General features: G+C 36.9%; 1 protein-coding gene across 2 annotated transcripts in view; it reads left to right on the plus strand.

The window, feature by feature from the left end:
- The window catches only part of eif2b3 (eukaryotic translation initiation factor 2B, subunit 3 gamma), a 26,892-nt gene extending 21,606 nt beyond the window's left edge, over window positions 1-5,286 (plus strand). For both annotated transcript variants that reach the window (XM_014031587.1, XM_014031592.1), the window contains exons 11-12: window positions 217-320; window positions 5,082-5,286. In XM_014031587.1, the coding sequence (XP_013887041.1) occupies window positions 217-320; window positions 5,082-5,134 (157 nt within the window). In that variant the 3' untranslated portion in view covers window positions 5,135-5,286. The remainder of the gene's footprint in view (window positions 1-216; window positions 321-5,081) is intronic.
- Window positions 5,287-15,422: the final 10,136 nt, after the last annotated feature.

A 15,422-nucleotide genomic window follows, 5' to 3' on the forward strand; every position in this document is an offset into this window, starting at 1 on the left:
ACTAATCATGGATCCCTTTAAAGTTTGTTTTAAAGTTGATATTGTTTTTTAATCTGTTTTTTATTTCTATACCTACAATTCTGCTAGATTATTGATGTTCAMTCCCATCTGTGCATAAATTATCTCTTAAGGCAGAAATGTAATGTCAAGTAGCCACAAATATGTACAACTTCAACAAACACCCCAATTCACAGAATTTCTGTCTTTCATTTCCAGATGTAACATCCAGGGCAGTGTGATCTGCAGTAATGCAATWATCGGCAGAGGAGCAGACCTCAAATACTGTTTGGTGGGAAATGGACAAAGAATCGAATCAGAAGGTGAGATTAATCTAAACATCTAACTTTAATAAAACTCCTATTATGTGATATCATAGCAGGAAAAATAGGATTTAGGTTGATTAAAATGGGAAAATACGGTTATAAACAGCTACTCGTTTTGTCCACCACTTATGGTGACATGTGACTCTCCTATGAATCTGAATATGCAGCGTTCTTTTTTAACAAATGTTATTTGTCCAATTGGCATGAAGATCAAATAGTTAYCCAGTTTTCAAGTTTACATACTAGTAAATATTAAAATCACATTTATTAATCATATAAAGGACTGTTGGTGTGTTGTTTTATGTRAGTTTAGAATAATTTTAATATTTACAAGAAGTTGACCCACTTCAAGATAAAAAGGTTATAAAGTTAAAAAGAAAATGATCTGTTGAACAGAAAATAAGTGTCAAGTTTCTGCTCATTTCCAAGTAAAATTGACATAATATGGCATTATGTTTTATGTGAAAATGATTCTAAAATTGTAATGTAAACTGTACAAAGTAACAATTAGCAGCTTAGATTGAAAAATGTTCAAYACAATATTCCAGATAAATGCTACCAATTAGAGCCCAGTTTTGTTGTTTTATTGCTAATTCCACTTCGTCTCTGTGGCTGACTCAAAKAAGGTGTTAATTTATGTGTGTGGTATCTGTTTATAGGTGCCAAGCATTAAAAGCCACCAAGAAAAGTTTCTTCAATCTAAAGTCTAATTTGTCCGATTTTCAATGTTCTTCTTATCCCTAAAGCTAGTGTTGTGTATGTGKATGTGTATGGCTGTGTCTATATGTGTGTTACATTGATGGAGAGGTTAGAGAGCAGGGCCAGAACAGGACCACCCGGAATTCAACAGCAAGCAGCCTGCAGCCACATCCACACACACACACACACACAAATCCTCAAACGTAAGAAATAGGGAGCAAGCTTGGCTACCGGACTGAGGAGCCTAATTGAGTGAACAGCAGGGAGCTCCGGGCAACAACGGTTTGAATTTGAGATAAAAGCGTATTAAAATGAAACAGTTGAGACCTCTTTGGAGCGAGCGCTAGGCGTGTCATTGGTCTGCAACAAAGCTTATCTTGCATTAACATTCTTATTTGTTTGATATTGAAAATTAGCTATGTGATCTTAAGCTTAAAAAAACTTGAGCAGAAGCTGACAATTAATGCGCAAAAACTGTAGTTGTGCAAAACTCCAGCTTCCATTTATCTAATAGATTGTAGATCTTTGTTTCTATTTTGTATTTTTTGTCCCTACAAAATTTTAGTAAATACAAATACTGGATTTAGAGTGCACTATTTTTGTTTTAGATCATAATTTTATTAAATATATATATATATATCTTAAAAAAAACCTCTTTAGTAAGGATTGTGTTTCATTTTTAAGATGCACATGGTTGTGAAAAGTCCATTTTTTGCAAATATCTATAAGTTTTGTTTGTATAGAAACACACAAGACAAAATAAGGACATAAAATGTTTAATTACAGTAATTGAAAGCATTGAGAGAACACAAGAATAGATGCCATAGAATCATCAGGTTGCTTTCTATTATAACAATCTGATTTTTTTTCTATTAACCAAATCAATATAAAAGTAAAATTACATTTATAAAGTTTAGTAAAAATAAAATCCACTGTTCTGTGGTTTGCAGTTATTCACTCTTCCTGTTCCTGATTATTATATGTAACCTGAGATTAAACGGAAAGCCTTTCTCTCATCGTCTTATATTGTATTCACATTAAATAGTTTGAATAAACACAATATTGCTCCTTGTTGCCAATGTAGCTGGCTGACCATAGGCTGCTGAAGACATTAGCCACCCACCCCACTGCTGAGGCTGTTCGCAGCCAAAGACCACCCTGACAGCCTGAGACAAACAGACACACACGTTGCATTCATATTGGTCCATCGGGTGTTGATGTGTAAAAAAATGAATACCTCCTTCCAGCGTGCTTTGATGTCCATTTTTTACAGTAACTATAAAGAAAAGCTACTCTTTTCATTCTTTCGGTCTTCCCACTGTGCGTTGAAGATGTCCATGCTGAGAGCAATCTGTTCACAATAAAATCGCACCGATCTGCGTTTGGCTGGATGTTAGAGTTCAGCATTTGTCTCGACATTTCAGCTTCACACTTAGCCTGGTATCACAGCCTGCCTGCGTGGAGGAAATTTGGTGTCAATGCCGCCACAAGCACTGGTTTCTGACAGTTCATCTGGCTTCGTTTCTTTCCTTCCCTTTTCACTCCTCATCTCGTCTTCCTTCCCCTGCTGTCCCATGCTTCATTTGTCCTCCTCTTCACACAACAGTGCTAAGCTCATTCGGAGCAACAGATTCCTTCACACTAAAACCGGTCTGTGTGGATGGAACTTAGCTCGCTGCCACCGTTTACTTTGGATCAGTGCTGGTACCTTGGTGATGGAGGGTTATGAGGAGAAATTGTGGTTGTGCTCTTTGTGCTGGGCTGACTTTGGGTTGGGAGAGTTGATTAAGGAAGCTGAGCTTGTTTTTCTCTGAAAATCAAAACAATTATTTTTTAAGGGTTAACCGTTGGAGTGTGTTGTGTCAAAAGATCAAAGTTTACTGCACATTCAAATTATAGCCCAAAGTTCTGGACAGTAATGTTTTTGCTTGTGTGTTTGTGTTAGTAAAATATCCTACAAACCTGTAGACAGATTTTAATGAAACTCTCAGAAAAGTAATTTAATGTACCTCTAAAACTAACTTTTTCAAAGCTAATAAAAAAGGCTAAATCTTAAATTCTATGGCAGTTTTTAACAGACACAAACAGAAAATGAACAAGAATGTAAACAAATGAAAGTACATTAAAATRTAATACAATCAGGATCTAAATAAAATAAAAGAAATTGGGCCTTTAAAATTAATATGGGGTGTCAGACCAGTACCGCCCCTTCCTGTTTCCATATATAGATTTTTTTGTTGCTTCCCGAATAAGTTGTGTTTTTGTAAATTCTCCGTGATTCTGAAGATTTTGTATGTGACTGAAGCTTAATGAAAAATCCTGATATATCATTTTGAAGCTATCAAGAAACTCCAGTTCATTTCATTACAGGATCCTGAAACGTTGCTTGCCTGTTGTTTGACGTTTGATTTGTATAATTGTTTCCTAACCCTGTCAATGTGCAAACCACCCTCTTCCATCTTCAGTTACAGATTTAGCACAACTCGTGGTTGTGATGTTGCAGTTGAACACACACTCAGATGAAGTCAKAAAGCATCACACGTTGAAATTTGTAGAGGTGTATAGTAACGAAATACATTTACTTTGTTACAGTACTTAAGTAATGTTTTTGAGGATCTGTAATTTTGCCAAGTCATAACTTTTACTTGTTACTTTTACTGTTAGATTTGAAACATAAAAAGTATACTTTTACTTTTGTGCTTTAAAATTCAACACCTCGAAATTTCTATATGWCCGGAACTCATCATGAAAAGAGTTGTGTTGTTGAAGTTGTTGGATTTTTTTAARCCAAGTTKTGTCAACTGGTTCCACTAAATYGAGTTCAGACCAGTTGACATAACTTGGTTAAATAAATTCAGCACTTCATTTTTAAGAGTGTGTGTACAAGTACTTTTAGTTTTACTTTCATGATCTCTTACTTTTGAACATGCCACGTCTGATTCAACAAACTCTTCTGTCTTCAGGAAAAGTGTGTAAATGAGCTGCGTAAACTGATGAATGTGTATCAGGTGCTCATGCATGCGGAGAGGTGATTTACATAATTACCACCCCWAAAAACACCATATAAGGATATACGTTTCCTGCCACACAGACCAGGAAGTGTCCATTCATAAGTGACATCGCAAAGTAAAAAAGAAGAGCTTTACGAGTTTGGAGATTGAAATTCTGCTCTCAGAGATCTACAAAAAGAAAAAGTAATTTTTAGCAGCGTCAGCTGTGGAATTAAAGGATCTGCTTTTAAAGCCGAGGAATGAAATGACTGCTGTTAATGTCGTGTCTCCCGTGGGTCRTACAGTCACAGAAATAAAAATCTAAATCATATTTATCTCTCTCTCTAGTCTTGCTCCGGTTTTTCTTTGGTCAAATATTTTTAATTTCAGTGTAAACAACTGTGTTAAATAGTTTTGCACACCGCAACCCCCCCCCCCCCCGACCGTCAGGTGTCAGATGCGATACAACAAAATTAATAGCCATTTTATTTTAATTTAACCAGTTTATGTCGTTGTTAGTTATTACATTTAAAATTATAATTCTAATTCAAACAGAATAGCCTCTTGTCAAAAGATTTATAGAGTGTGATTTATTTTCAACTCGAAATATCTTCAAACTAATGAAATATAAAGTTATTAATGAAGAAAGTCCGTCTGATAACAGCAGACTGACTGCTCGTAAAAGATACGACAGGTCTGGACCACTCGTAAATTTTGTTCGTATCTGAAGAAAATCTTAGAATACGAAAACTGGTGAATGCCACAAATTCTCCTAAATCACGTTGTACGCACAACTTAAGAACGGTTCTTGCATGAGGCCCATTTTTCTCAGTTTTATGCATTTTACATATGTACCTTTCTTATCAGTGAAATCCATTTTTACCAGTCATTTTCTGTTAAGGTATTTTTACTTTGACAGTTATTTTTTCAGGTACTTTATGTACCTTTGGAAATTTGTGACTTTGAGATGATATTACCTGTTTTAAATGTTAAAAACTGATTTTGTTTTCATAATATGAATTGTCAGTTTATTTACTTAAGTTTAAACCAAAGTTTCTTTCCTTTACAGCTGAGCGGACGAATGAGGTCATCGTTGGAACAGATCAGCTGATGGAGATCTAGCTTGTTCTTGAAGGAGTAAGCATCACCTCAGTAACTGATATAACAACTTATAACCCAGCTGACTGACCCGTCACAAGCCTGGGCGCTGCTTTACTGTTCTACTCTCATGGGTTTTTTTTTCTTTTTAATAAAGACAACCCGGCTTTAACTCATGCATTTTTGTGTTTTTATTTTTTTATTGTTAATTAATTTTGTTTCTGTTTTTGCAGATTAAGTTTAGTTTTTTCTCCAAATACCCTTTGACTGATGGCGCTGAACAGATCTTAGCGATCGTGTCACCACACCAGCTATTATCAGATCATTACCATCTCCTAATAGCAGTACTCAGTTACAGTGTTCCAGAGGGGAGGAGCACGAGCTCATAGACTTTTGAACGTGTGCGCGCGCGTGTGTGTGTGTGTGTGTGTGTAGGTGTTTACACATGCACGCTGCGCAGCTGTGATGACTAGAGATGGAGGGAGAAAGCAGTAGGAGGAGTGGTCACAATGGCATTGGGCGGGGGGGGCCTGGGTGTTAAGTTTATTTGTACACAAAAATGGTGTATGTGTAGGCCCCGGACCACCCAGCTTGATCTTGTATCAGTTAACACCGACACCCCGCCCTGACACACACACACACACAAATGCAGCAGAGGAGGAAACTGACTCACGTCTGATGCTTTTCTTTCTTTTTCTTTTCGTCGTCCACTTTCTTCTCTCTCTGCTGTCACAAAATTTATTGCATTCCAATGGTGGAGTTCTTTCTTAAATTACAGGTTTAAAGTTTCTTAGTCATGTAGGAAACAGATGCTGACAGGGATGTCTGCGGGGATACATTGTGTGTATGTGATTTTTCTTTTTTTTTTTCCTGTTGTGTCTGTGGGCTTGCTCGAGTCATTTAAAGAGTCTCTTGTGGCCTGATTATGTGATGCATGTGTATGAGAGGAATGTGGATGCATCTTTCTGTACTCGACTTCAAAAAACTCTTCTTTTAATTAATGCCAAATATTACASTTTATTGCTTCGTACTTATTTTAGTTCAAAAGTACTTTTTTTAAAATAAAAAAAGATACTGATTTCATCCCCTTTATTCTGGATTTTATTTGACTAAATACTTTTCAAGAGCAAATATCCAAATGCATCAGGTGGCACATTTAAAGAGGTTTTTGATGTCAAGAAAATGAGAGTAACATATACACAATACGTGCAGCTTATATTGACAAAATGAAATAAAATGACTGAAGATGTGAACACTTGGACTTTTAGGTTCTGAATACAAAAACTTTAAAGTGAGAAAAGCTCAATTTGACCTTGAGGTTCCATCACAGAATCCTTTTTACACAGTTGGCTCTTCAATTTTATATTTAAATACAGGTTTGAAATGAGCTATTGTTGATATCAGTGCTATATGTTTAGTTTCTCTCACCTTACCCACTTCATTCACATGAAGCATTTCTGCAARTAAATGTGACGGTATTCAAGTGTTCTTGTTAGCACGTGCTAACAAAAAGTGAAGGTGAATGATAATGTGTTCATGTGTSTGATACCAAAATGTTCCTTGAACCACTCAACAAATATTACAGAAACTAGCAAAAAGTAACCATATGATMCTGATAACATCATACTGATGGGTTTAAATGAAATCCCAAGGAAGTAACTAGTGAAAGATCCAGATTGTGTTGGCCTCCACAACTAATCAACATTACTTAACACAAAAATGCCAATAACAGTCAATTTTACAGAKRTTGAGCTAAKATTTGGTGTGGTAGTAGCTGATAGTCATTCGCAAAAATGGCCCTGAGTGTGACATCTCATGAGATTTTGTATAGCGTTCTCTTCAACTTTTGACCAAAATGATGGCAGTCGTTCCTACCAAACCATGTCCTAATATAAGATAATCATCAGGTGATTTGTTTTTGTCCATGGATTTCTTTCAGGTTTTGTAACATAGCCTSTTACTGACATGCTAACAAAGTCTGAACATGTCAGAGAGAAAAAAAAAACCCCACATTTCTTACCTGTAGCTGTGAAGTCATAAAATTAGCAGTTAAGGTTCACTTTGTGCTCTTTTACTCAAGTGTGTTGATCTTTTTTAGCAAAAAATGAACTCTGACCCCTGTCAACCACACTGTGATATCTAGCAGCTGCTTGTGTTTAGGCAGAAGTTTGTATATTTGTACAAAGACCACCGAGTTCCTTCAGTGCAACCCCACCCATACCTGAACCTGTCTTTAAGCGCATACACGTGTCCGCTCCCTTGTATGTATGTATGTGTGTGTGTGTGTGCAGGCTCACCTGTTCGAATGATCATTTTAATGGTGCAAAAACACCGTCTCTAGCATCCCTGTCTGCGGTTCCTACACAAATGTGCTTGTTTGACAATGGAGACTCAGACTTCAGATCTTACCCCTGTGAATCTGGTGGTCTTTGTTTCTGCATCTTTGTTGTAATTGTGATTTTTTTTTTTAATTATGCGTCCCAAACAAAAGCAGCAGTGAGAAGAGTTGTGATGTGCGGGAAAAAAAATTGGATCACAAATTGTTCTTTGGAGCTTTTGCAGCTGTTTGTCTGGTGTACCAAAACATAAACTTAGAATGTAATTTGTGCTGAAAGCATTATTTATAACAAAGAATGCACTTGTTGTGGGTGTTTGCACAATGAAATCATAAATGATGTGAATATATGAAGACTGACAGATTTCTGGAAAATGGTTGTAAGCTGAGCAGAGAAGTTTCAAAAGAATGTCCGTGGTTGATGGTGCTCAGGTTAAATGTGACATTTCTTTATGTTAAACTGGCAGTTTCTCAKCTCTCACTTGTGCCTTAAATCATACAGGTCGATTGGTAGCTTAAAAAGCACATAGAAAACACAGAAAAATGGTTAGGGCTCCGCCAAGTTCTGGAGAAGGCGTATATGAGATTCTCAGTCCGTGTGGAATTAAATGGGTTTTACAAGATGAATTAAGTGATAACGCGAGAGAAAAAACAACTCCTGGGCTCCATTATGTTGAGGAGGAAGTATCACTCCTGACATTTCCCCCAAGTGTGAAAGTATGGAATAAAGAACCAGAGTGTGAGGTGGACGGACTGGATGGATGAAAGAGACGAAACGCGCGACACACAGATGTACACAGATGCAACCGAGAGGTGTAGGGTGGGGTCTGAGTTCTGGGTGGGGGGTTTGACGGAGTGGATGGGTGGCTTCATTGCTTCAGGGCTGATTGTGGGTTGAGCAGGAGACACTCACACACGGAGCAAAGCAGGCCACCCAAGTGGTAGTCAGTCAGAAACTTGTGTGTGTTTGCTGCTGACCCCTACACATTAGCACAACACTTCCTCAATTTGTCTTCTGTGTTCTTCGGCCACAAATGAATTTCCTCCCTCCCTTTTTTTTTATTTCTCTCCACACACACTACCTTTCAAGATGTGAGCGTGTCCCCACCTCCAACYATCAGCATCACTAAACTCACACAAACACACCAAACATGAATGTCTGAACACACACAGTCTTTTCACAAACTTCAGCTSCTTGTGTCCCTCTTTGCTAATTAACTTAACACTGAGTCGTTGCTCGATTGAGCCTTTTGAAGTCAAAYTGGAGTAAAACACAAAAATGTACCTGTTTGACAGCCATTTTTATCTCACTTAACAGTTGGACTGCAACAGCGAATATGTCAAATCTGTCAAAATTAGCACTTTTCCATTATACAGTTAATGCTTTATGTATATTTTGTTATTTTTTATTGCAGTTTCATCCCATTAAAATCTAGCTTATTGTTTCATTTTGCTYTACGGTTATTTGTAATAAGTCTGAAATTTAGTTTTTGTGAAATTGAAATATCTAATTTTCATGCAAAAGGAAACCTCTATATGTAATATTTGAAAATGATGGCTCAAATTGACAAGTTGGAGTTTGTATTCTGTTTTACTTTCAAATCTCAAAAGCACACCTCAGCTGTGTTTGCTCCCAGACATGTATATGCACATTTTTTTTTTGCTTGTGAGGTCCTTTGCTTTTTTTTTTTTTAAATCCGCAGGTCTGAGTTTGCATTGCCACCTGCTAGTTGCATCTGACAATACCTCAAATACAGCCACACAAACAAAGACTTAAAGAAAAGTGCGCTTCTCTGTCTCTTTCTGTGTTCTGTGTGTTTTGGCCCAGAAAGGCAACCATTCATTATGGTGACAAAGGGGTAAAGAAATGCATTATCATAATTAATCTTGTGTGAAACTGTGGGTGGCAGATTTGACTCGGCTCTGACTCCTGAAGGCGTTCTCGGTGCGGGATGACGTCTCCTGCCACTAAGCAACTTTTTGCCCCTTTTTTTAAATGATATCTTAAGATGAAACTAGTGTGTGATTTTAAGCTTTGAATCAAACGTGATGAAAATATTTTTTTTGCTTGTTTTGACTTTTGTCGTAGGGTAATCATAAAAAATGTCTATTGGAATAGCAGACATCAAATAAACAGAGATTAATCCCTAACGTAACTGCTTATTCTATTTTTCACAAATGAAATGAAAACTAACATGAATAGATTATATATGGGTTCTATTTAGTTACTTGTTTAGTCTTGTTTCAATTCAAAAAGCCATGTGTGCATGTTTGTGTTTGTTTGCCTAGTATTAGCAAAATGTGTCATGATGGATTTTCATAAAACTTTAAGAAAGTAATCACTGGACATGTTTCTATGGCTATTTTACCTATTCAAAATGGCTGCAACAGGTAAAAAAAAAATCAACAAATGACTGTAACTCAATACATTTTACAGATATTAACAAGATGTTAGATGGTAGTAGCTGAGATTAAGCCTCAATGCATATTTTAAGTGGAAACGTTACAATTTTTTCCGGTAAACAATTTGGAATCCTGACAAAATATGTAAAGAATCATTGCACTGATTGTAATGAAACTTTCAGGAAATAATTACTGAATGTGCTTGTACTCAAAAAAATTCTTGAAGTCTACACAGTTCATCTGACTTTAGAAAACACAAAAATGGCCAATTTTACAGATTTGGTGTTTGAATAAGTCATACACAACATATACTTCAAGTGCTACACATTATAAGACATCTTTACTTAAAATTTCACTGTTGGAGTCAACCCTATTGGTCTGTTAGCAAAACATAACATGAAACACTTAACAAATTTTATTRAAACTCTCAGAAAATATTCACTGGATGTATGTCTACAGACATTCAACTTTTGGGGTCAGTTCAATTCAAAATGACCAACACAAAAATGGCTTTACCCAAGTCAGTTTTACAGGTATTGAGCTAAAATTGAAGTGGTAGTAGCTGAGTCATTTAGAATGAATACTTTKCCATATTACATGAGATTATGTCCTGATGCATCTCAGTAATCCAGGTAAAAAATCAAAGGAAAAAAAATTGAGATTATATGTGAGAATAATTGAGAATACATGAGATTATATGTTTTGTTTTTCAAACTGTGTTTCAAACTTTTCTCATCATGAAACAATCATAGTCTAAAATATTTACACAAAAGGCAGCAGATGACATGCATTCTCCTAAGGAATGCTATATATATATATATATATATATATGGCCACACATTTGTTGTTCTCTTTTGTTTTGGCTGCGTTCCTTACATGTACAATRTTCTCTTCGACTTGTCTCTTCTGCAAGGCGAAGAAGAAATGCAGTTGTGAGCAGTCGCACTGCTTCTGTATGAAAAAATAAACACCTTCTGGGTTTTAAACACTTGGCGACACGGCTGCTATGTTGACGGCTGAGAGCCAAAGTGGTTCCGTAACTCTGCCTACAGCCCATACAGAACCYGCGACAGGCAGCAGTTCAGGCACGGTTAAGCAGCTGGATGGGTGAGGTCACTGGGGAGAGATGTAATAATGGAACAGAGCTGGAGGTGTTGAGGAAAAATTAGATGTGAAAGGGAATCAAAATGGGGACGATGAAGCAGGGATAAACAGGAAGTTTGGGGGGGGGGGGAGAGAACATGTGGGACAAAAGATGTGGAGAGGTGAAGGAGGGATCAGGGCTTTGTGTTTGGAGGCTGGGGATGTGTAATGGTAGATATCTGCACAGCGCATGGTCATCTCCTGTGGTTTATTTATCCAAGGCCTCCGGACCAGGCCTCGGACCTCCCTGAGTTTGTTAGGGCTTGAAGGGGCCCCCTTACCGCACAGCCCAATTCCTCACATTCCATGTTAGCTCCCATTTCCAGCTGCTTGTTTCCCTTTACCGCTCAACCCGACCCAGCCCAGTCCAACAGAACCAGTTCCAGCAAAGCGGGGAAGCCGGAGAAGCATCCCAAATGAGTGAGCATGAGGAGTGGATGAATAAATCCAGATCTGTAAACTGCAGTGTGTTGGTGTGAAGATGAAAAGTGAACAATTATATCACACAGATTAAATTAGACCAAACGGTTCAGATCTACTACATCAACTTCTATCAGTAATAGCAGCTTTACATAAAGAATTTAGTTAGTTTTTATTTTGAATATTTAGCCCAAAAAGTAAGAAAAATTGTGTTTGGTAGATTATTTCTTTGTTGTAAAAATGCTCGTTGGCAATAAATCTTATAAGGGGCACCTGATTGGTAGCACCTGGGGGTACCAGAGGCCCAAAACAAGTGCCACTGCAATGACGGAAAAGATTTGGCAAATTTTTCATGTGCACAACCCACATCCTCAGCTCTACTGCTCATCCCACAAATGCATGTTCCTTACAAATGTGGCACCGTTTAAATGGGAAATCAACAGGCTTTCCAACAGTATAAGATTTATTGTTACAACAAAGAAATAAACATACACAAAATTTCTTTACATTTTTTGCTAAGTTTAGACCATGTAAAAAAAGGTATCCTTCATTTCTGTCCATTTCTGATGGTACACCTGAGTTAACACATTTGAATCTAGTTTAGTTTTAAACATTACAAAGTATAGTCCATGTTACAATAAAACACCAATTTTAGAGGTATTGGTTGGGAAATAAACTTTAAAAAAGGTTTTGTCACTATCTTTGTGAACTTAAGCTAGCAATATTGGGCAACCAATACTTCTGTTCAAATCTGTAACTGCAAATATTTTAGTGCTGGGCTATTCAACTGGTGGCCCATGGGCCACATCYGGTCCGCAAGTGACCAAAGTACAACCTGCCAATTGGTTCATTMATCTCTTAAGTCCAAACCCCCGGTTTTCTACTTTAATTCCCATGAGTTCTTTTAGTTAGACATAGACATGTGTGGTATCTACAGAAATGTCAGAATCTTGGCTACAAGCTRGTAAAAACTATTTCTATGAACATCCAAGACAGTTAAAGCTACAAGGAGTTGATAATAAAATTAAGAAAGTGAAAATAAAATTGGTTTAAAAATTTGGCAAGTCAGAGATGTCAAAATAATATTTGCATTATATAGGAGGCCTAATGTGTTTTTTGTTTTTGATATTGTTTTATTATCACTACTTCTATTGAATGTTGTATGCAGCAAAATAAACTAATGACTAATAACCCTATACGATGAACTACACAAATAAYACTGAATCCCCCCAAAACTATATTTCAGGCAAAGGATGTCTTATGCTGTTCCAGAACGCCCACGTTCCGTTTGACATATTTGTTTGTTTTTATGGTAATTCTGAATGTTGAGGGGTTGCAAAAGAAGAAAAGAAAGGATGAACTGGTTGTAACTCCTTGGTGTTTTTTCAATACCCATATGATGCACAGACTCCATAGACAAGTGATGACTTCAAACTCTTTTGTTCTTCTTGCAGACTTCATGTCAACAGTGATGATGGACGTAACATAACAGCAAACTGTGACACTGATTGTACCACAAACTCTACGAGCTTGTAGCACTGTCGCTTTGGTTTAGGTTGATTGACTTCGGCTTCAGATTGTTTTACAGTCACCCCAAGGGCCTCGGATTAGCACCGGCCACCTGACAAATTCTCCACTCAGCAGCACAGGTTGGTGTTTGTTCTTCATCCCCATAGGGCCATGAGTGGAGCCAATGGGGGCTTGTATTAGCATTAAGTCTAGTTTAAGAATCATCTGTCACTTTTTTTTTCTGCTTGTACTTTTCTTCTTTTTTATTCAGGCTTTAACCTTAGGTGAACTGCTTTTTGAACCCATGAAATCATGCATGGCAAGATGTGGAAACTTTCCAAAAGGTTTCACAGAGATACACCGAGATGAGGCTGTTAAACTCAGCCAGACAGCACCAAAGTGTTGACAATAAAATATGTATATGTAGAAAATATCTTTCAGGTCCACCATTCCCCTCCATACCATTTTACATATTTTAAATTTCTGTTTGTTTTTGCTATGTTTTACATGTTTTGCAGGGTGGAAGAAAACCCATTGACCAACTCTCAGAAGCTTTCAGCCTCATGAGCAGGGGTGGTTCTAAGGGGGTGGCACACAGTGGCAGCTGCCACTGGGGAAATGAAATAACTTGTCACCCCAGTTGCCACCCTATTTGTAGGCTAGTTTTTGTACATTTTGTACAATGTGGAAAGTCAAGAACAATATTAAACAACTTTAGTCTCTTTCCTTATTTATTTATTTATTTATTTATTTATTTATTTATTTATTTTACACACGTTTCTTGATTTTCAAAATGGTTTTACCTGCCAATCACTGAAATTTCCACTATCGGAGATGACAGACAAGAATATACAGTCATTGAACCTGGTACTGAAGCCAGGACAGGACTGGTTTCTCCGCTGGGTGCTTCCAGTACAAGTTTAAAGTCCTGCGATTTACTGTTGTTTTGCTCCTCAAGTATGCGTTGGGTCAAGTACGTTTTGTGGCTCTAAACAAACTTTGTTTTGTAGGTCCTGCTTATACAATGCCATTTTAAAGCAAAACCGTAACTTTTCCGTTGCGTCTCAGCCATTTGAGATTGATTACTCTGACACCAAAAGTTTTTAAAAACAGGTCTCAGAGTGAAAGTTTTTAGAGACACTTTGTTTCGAGAAAATTCAATGCAGGCGAAATTACACATGCCGACGACAGGGTTTATGTGTTTTGTTGCGTAAATCGGCAACAACAGTTAGATTGGCAAGTGTTGCTCAAGACATTTATTCTGAATGTGGATATTTGCTTCGACAAGACTTCCAGTTGACATTTTCCTAACTCTTTTTCAGATTAYGTGCTGCTGCAAACTATCGTCATCCATGGTCCCAACAAATTTATGTGGGATCACCACTTCAGAAGATGATGTGTGGATCAATACTGAAATATTGATAGTACCGATATCAGAACTTTATGGTCTAGAATCGACACTAAAACCAAAATATCGAACTTTCATTATTTCAGTAATTTCAGGTAATGCACTGTATATCATAGACAGTGGAAAATAACTAAACTATTCAAATCTTGTGGTTAGAGGGAACTACTTTTTCTTACACTTGGAGGATGCATTAGTGCAGTGGCACGTGCACAGTCAGTCTGTAGACGTTACAAGTGGCAGGTTAGTTTAACATAAAATCAGCTTTGCCTGACTGCAATTACATTCTAGATGAGGGGTTCCCAATTTTTACATGCTTTGGCCCCCCAAACAGCATTAGCTTCTGGCCGGAGGCCCTTGTCCAAACAAAGCTATAAAACATGTGAAGAAACATCAACCTTTAGTATTTTTTTCTCTTTTATTCACTATTCAAAAACTATAACATTTGTTTAACAGAATAATTTTAAATTATGAAAAACAAATACACTACGGTTAGGGTTAAAAACTTTTAAATTAATAAATAAATGTCTGTCTTGTATTCTTTATAAAGTGGTTATTTGAAAAATGTTACTTTTTTATATTTACCAGGCATATTAAGTGTGTTAGCACAAAGTATCAGTATCAGCATTGCCGATACCAGCTTGAGATTACTCGGTATCAGTATCGGAAATAAATTTGGCAGTATCATACATCACTACTTCAGAAATAATTGTTTACATGCTCAACTCATGATGACTGCAGTGTTTGCTTGTGTGTGTTGTTGAAATACAAAAATCACAGCGCCATCTAGTGACCTGGCATGAAAACTACAGCAATTTTAACCTTTTTTGCATTCTCATCTAAACACTGACTTTAAATAACTTTTCCTCAATCAACATCAAAAATTTGTAAACTTTCCAAGTGGCCTTAGATGTAAACATAGTCTCTCCTCTGGGCAAAACGAGAAAAAAAATAGAAAAGGAATTGCATGTTTACATTCTTAAACAGAACTGCTTTACCTGCTCTTTTTTTTTCCTGATTGGCGCATTAAAAATATAATAATAATAATAATAAACAGTTTGCGTGTTGCTGATATGTACATGGGTAGATGTGGGAGA

Source organism: Austrofundulus limnaeus, unplaced genomic scaffold (genome assembly GCF_001266775.1).
Source record: "Austrofundulus limnaeus strain Quisiro unplaced genomic scaffold, Austrofundulus_limnaeus-1.0 Scaffold6, whole genome shotgun sequence".
Taxonomy (NCBI): Eukaryota; Metazoa; Chordata; class Actinopteri; order Cyprinodontiformes; family Rivulidae; genus Austrofundulus; species Austrofundulus limnaeus.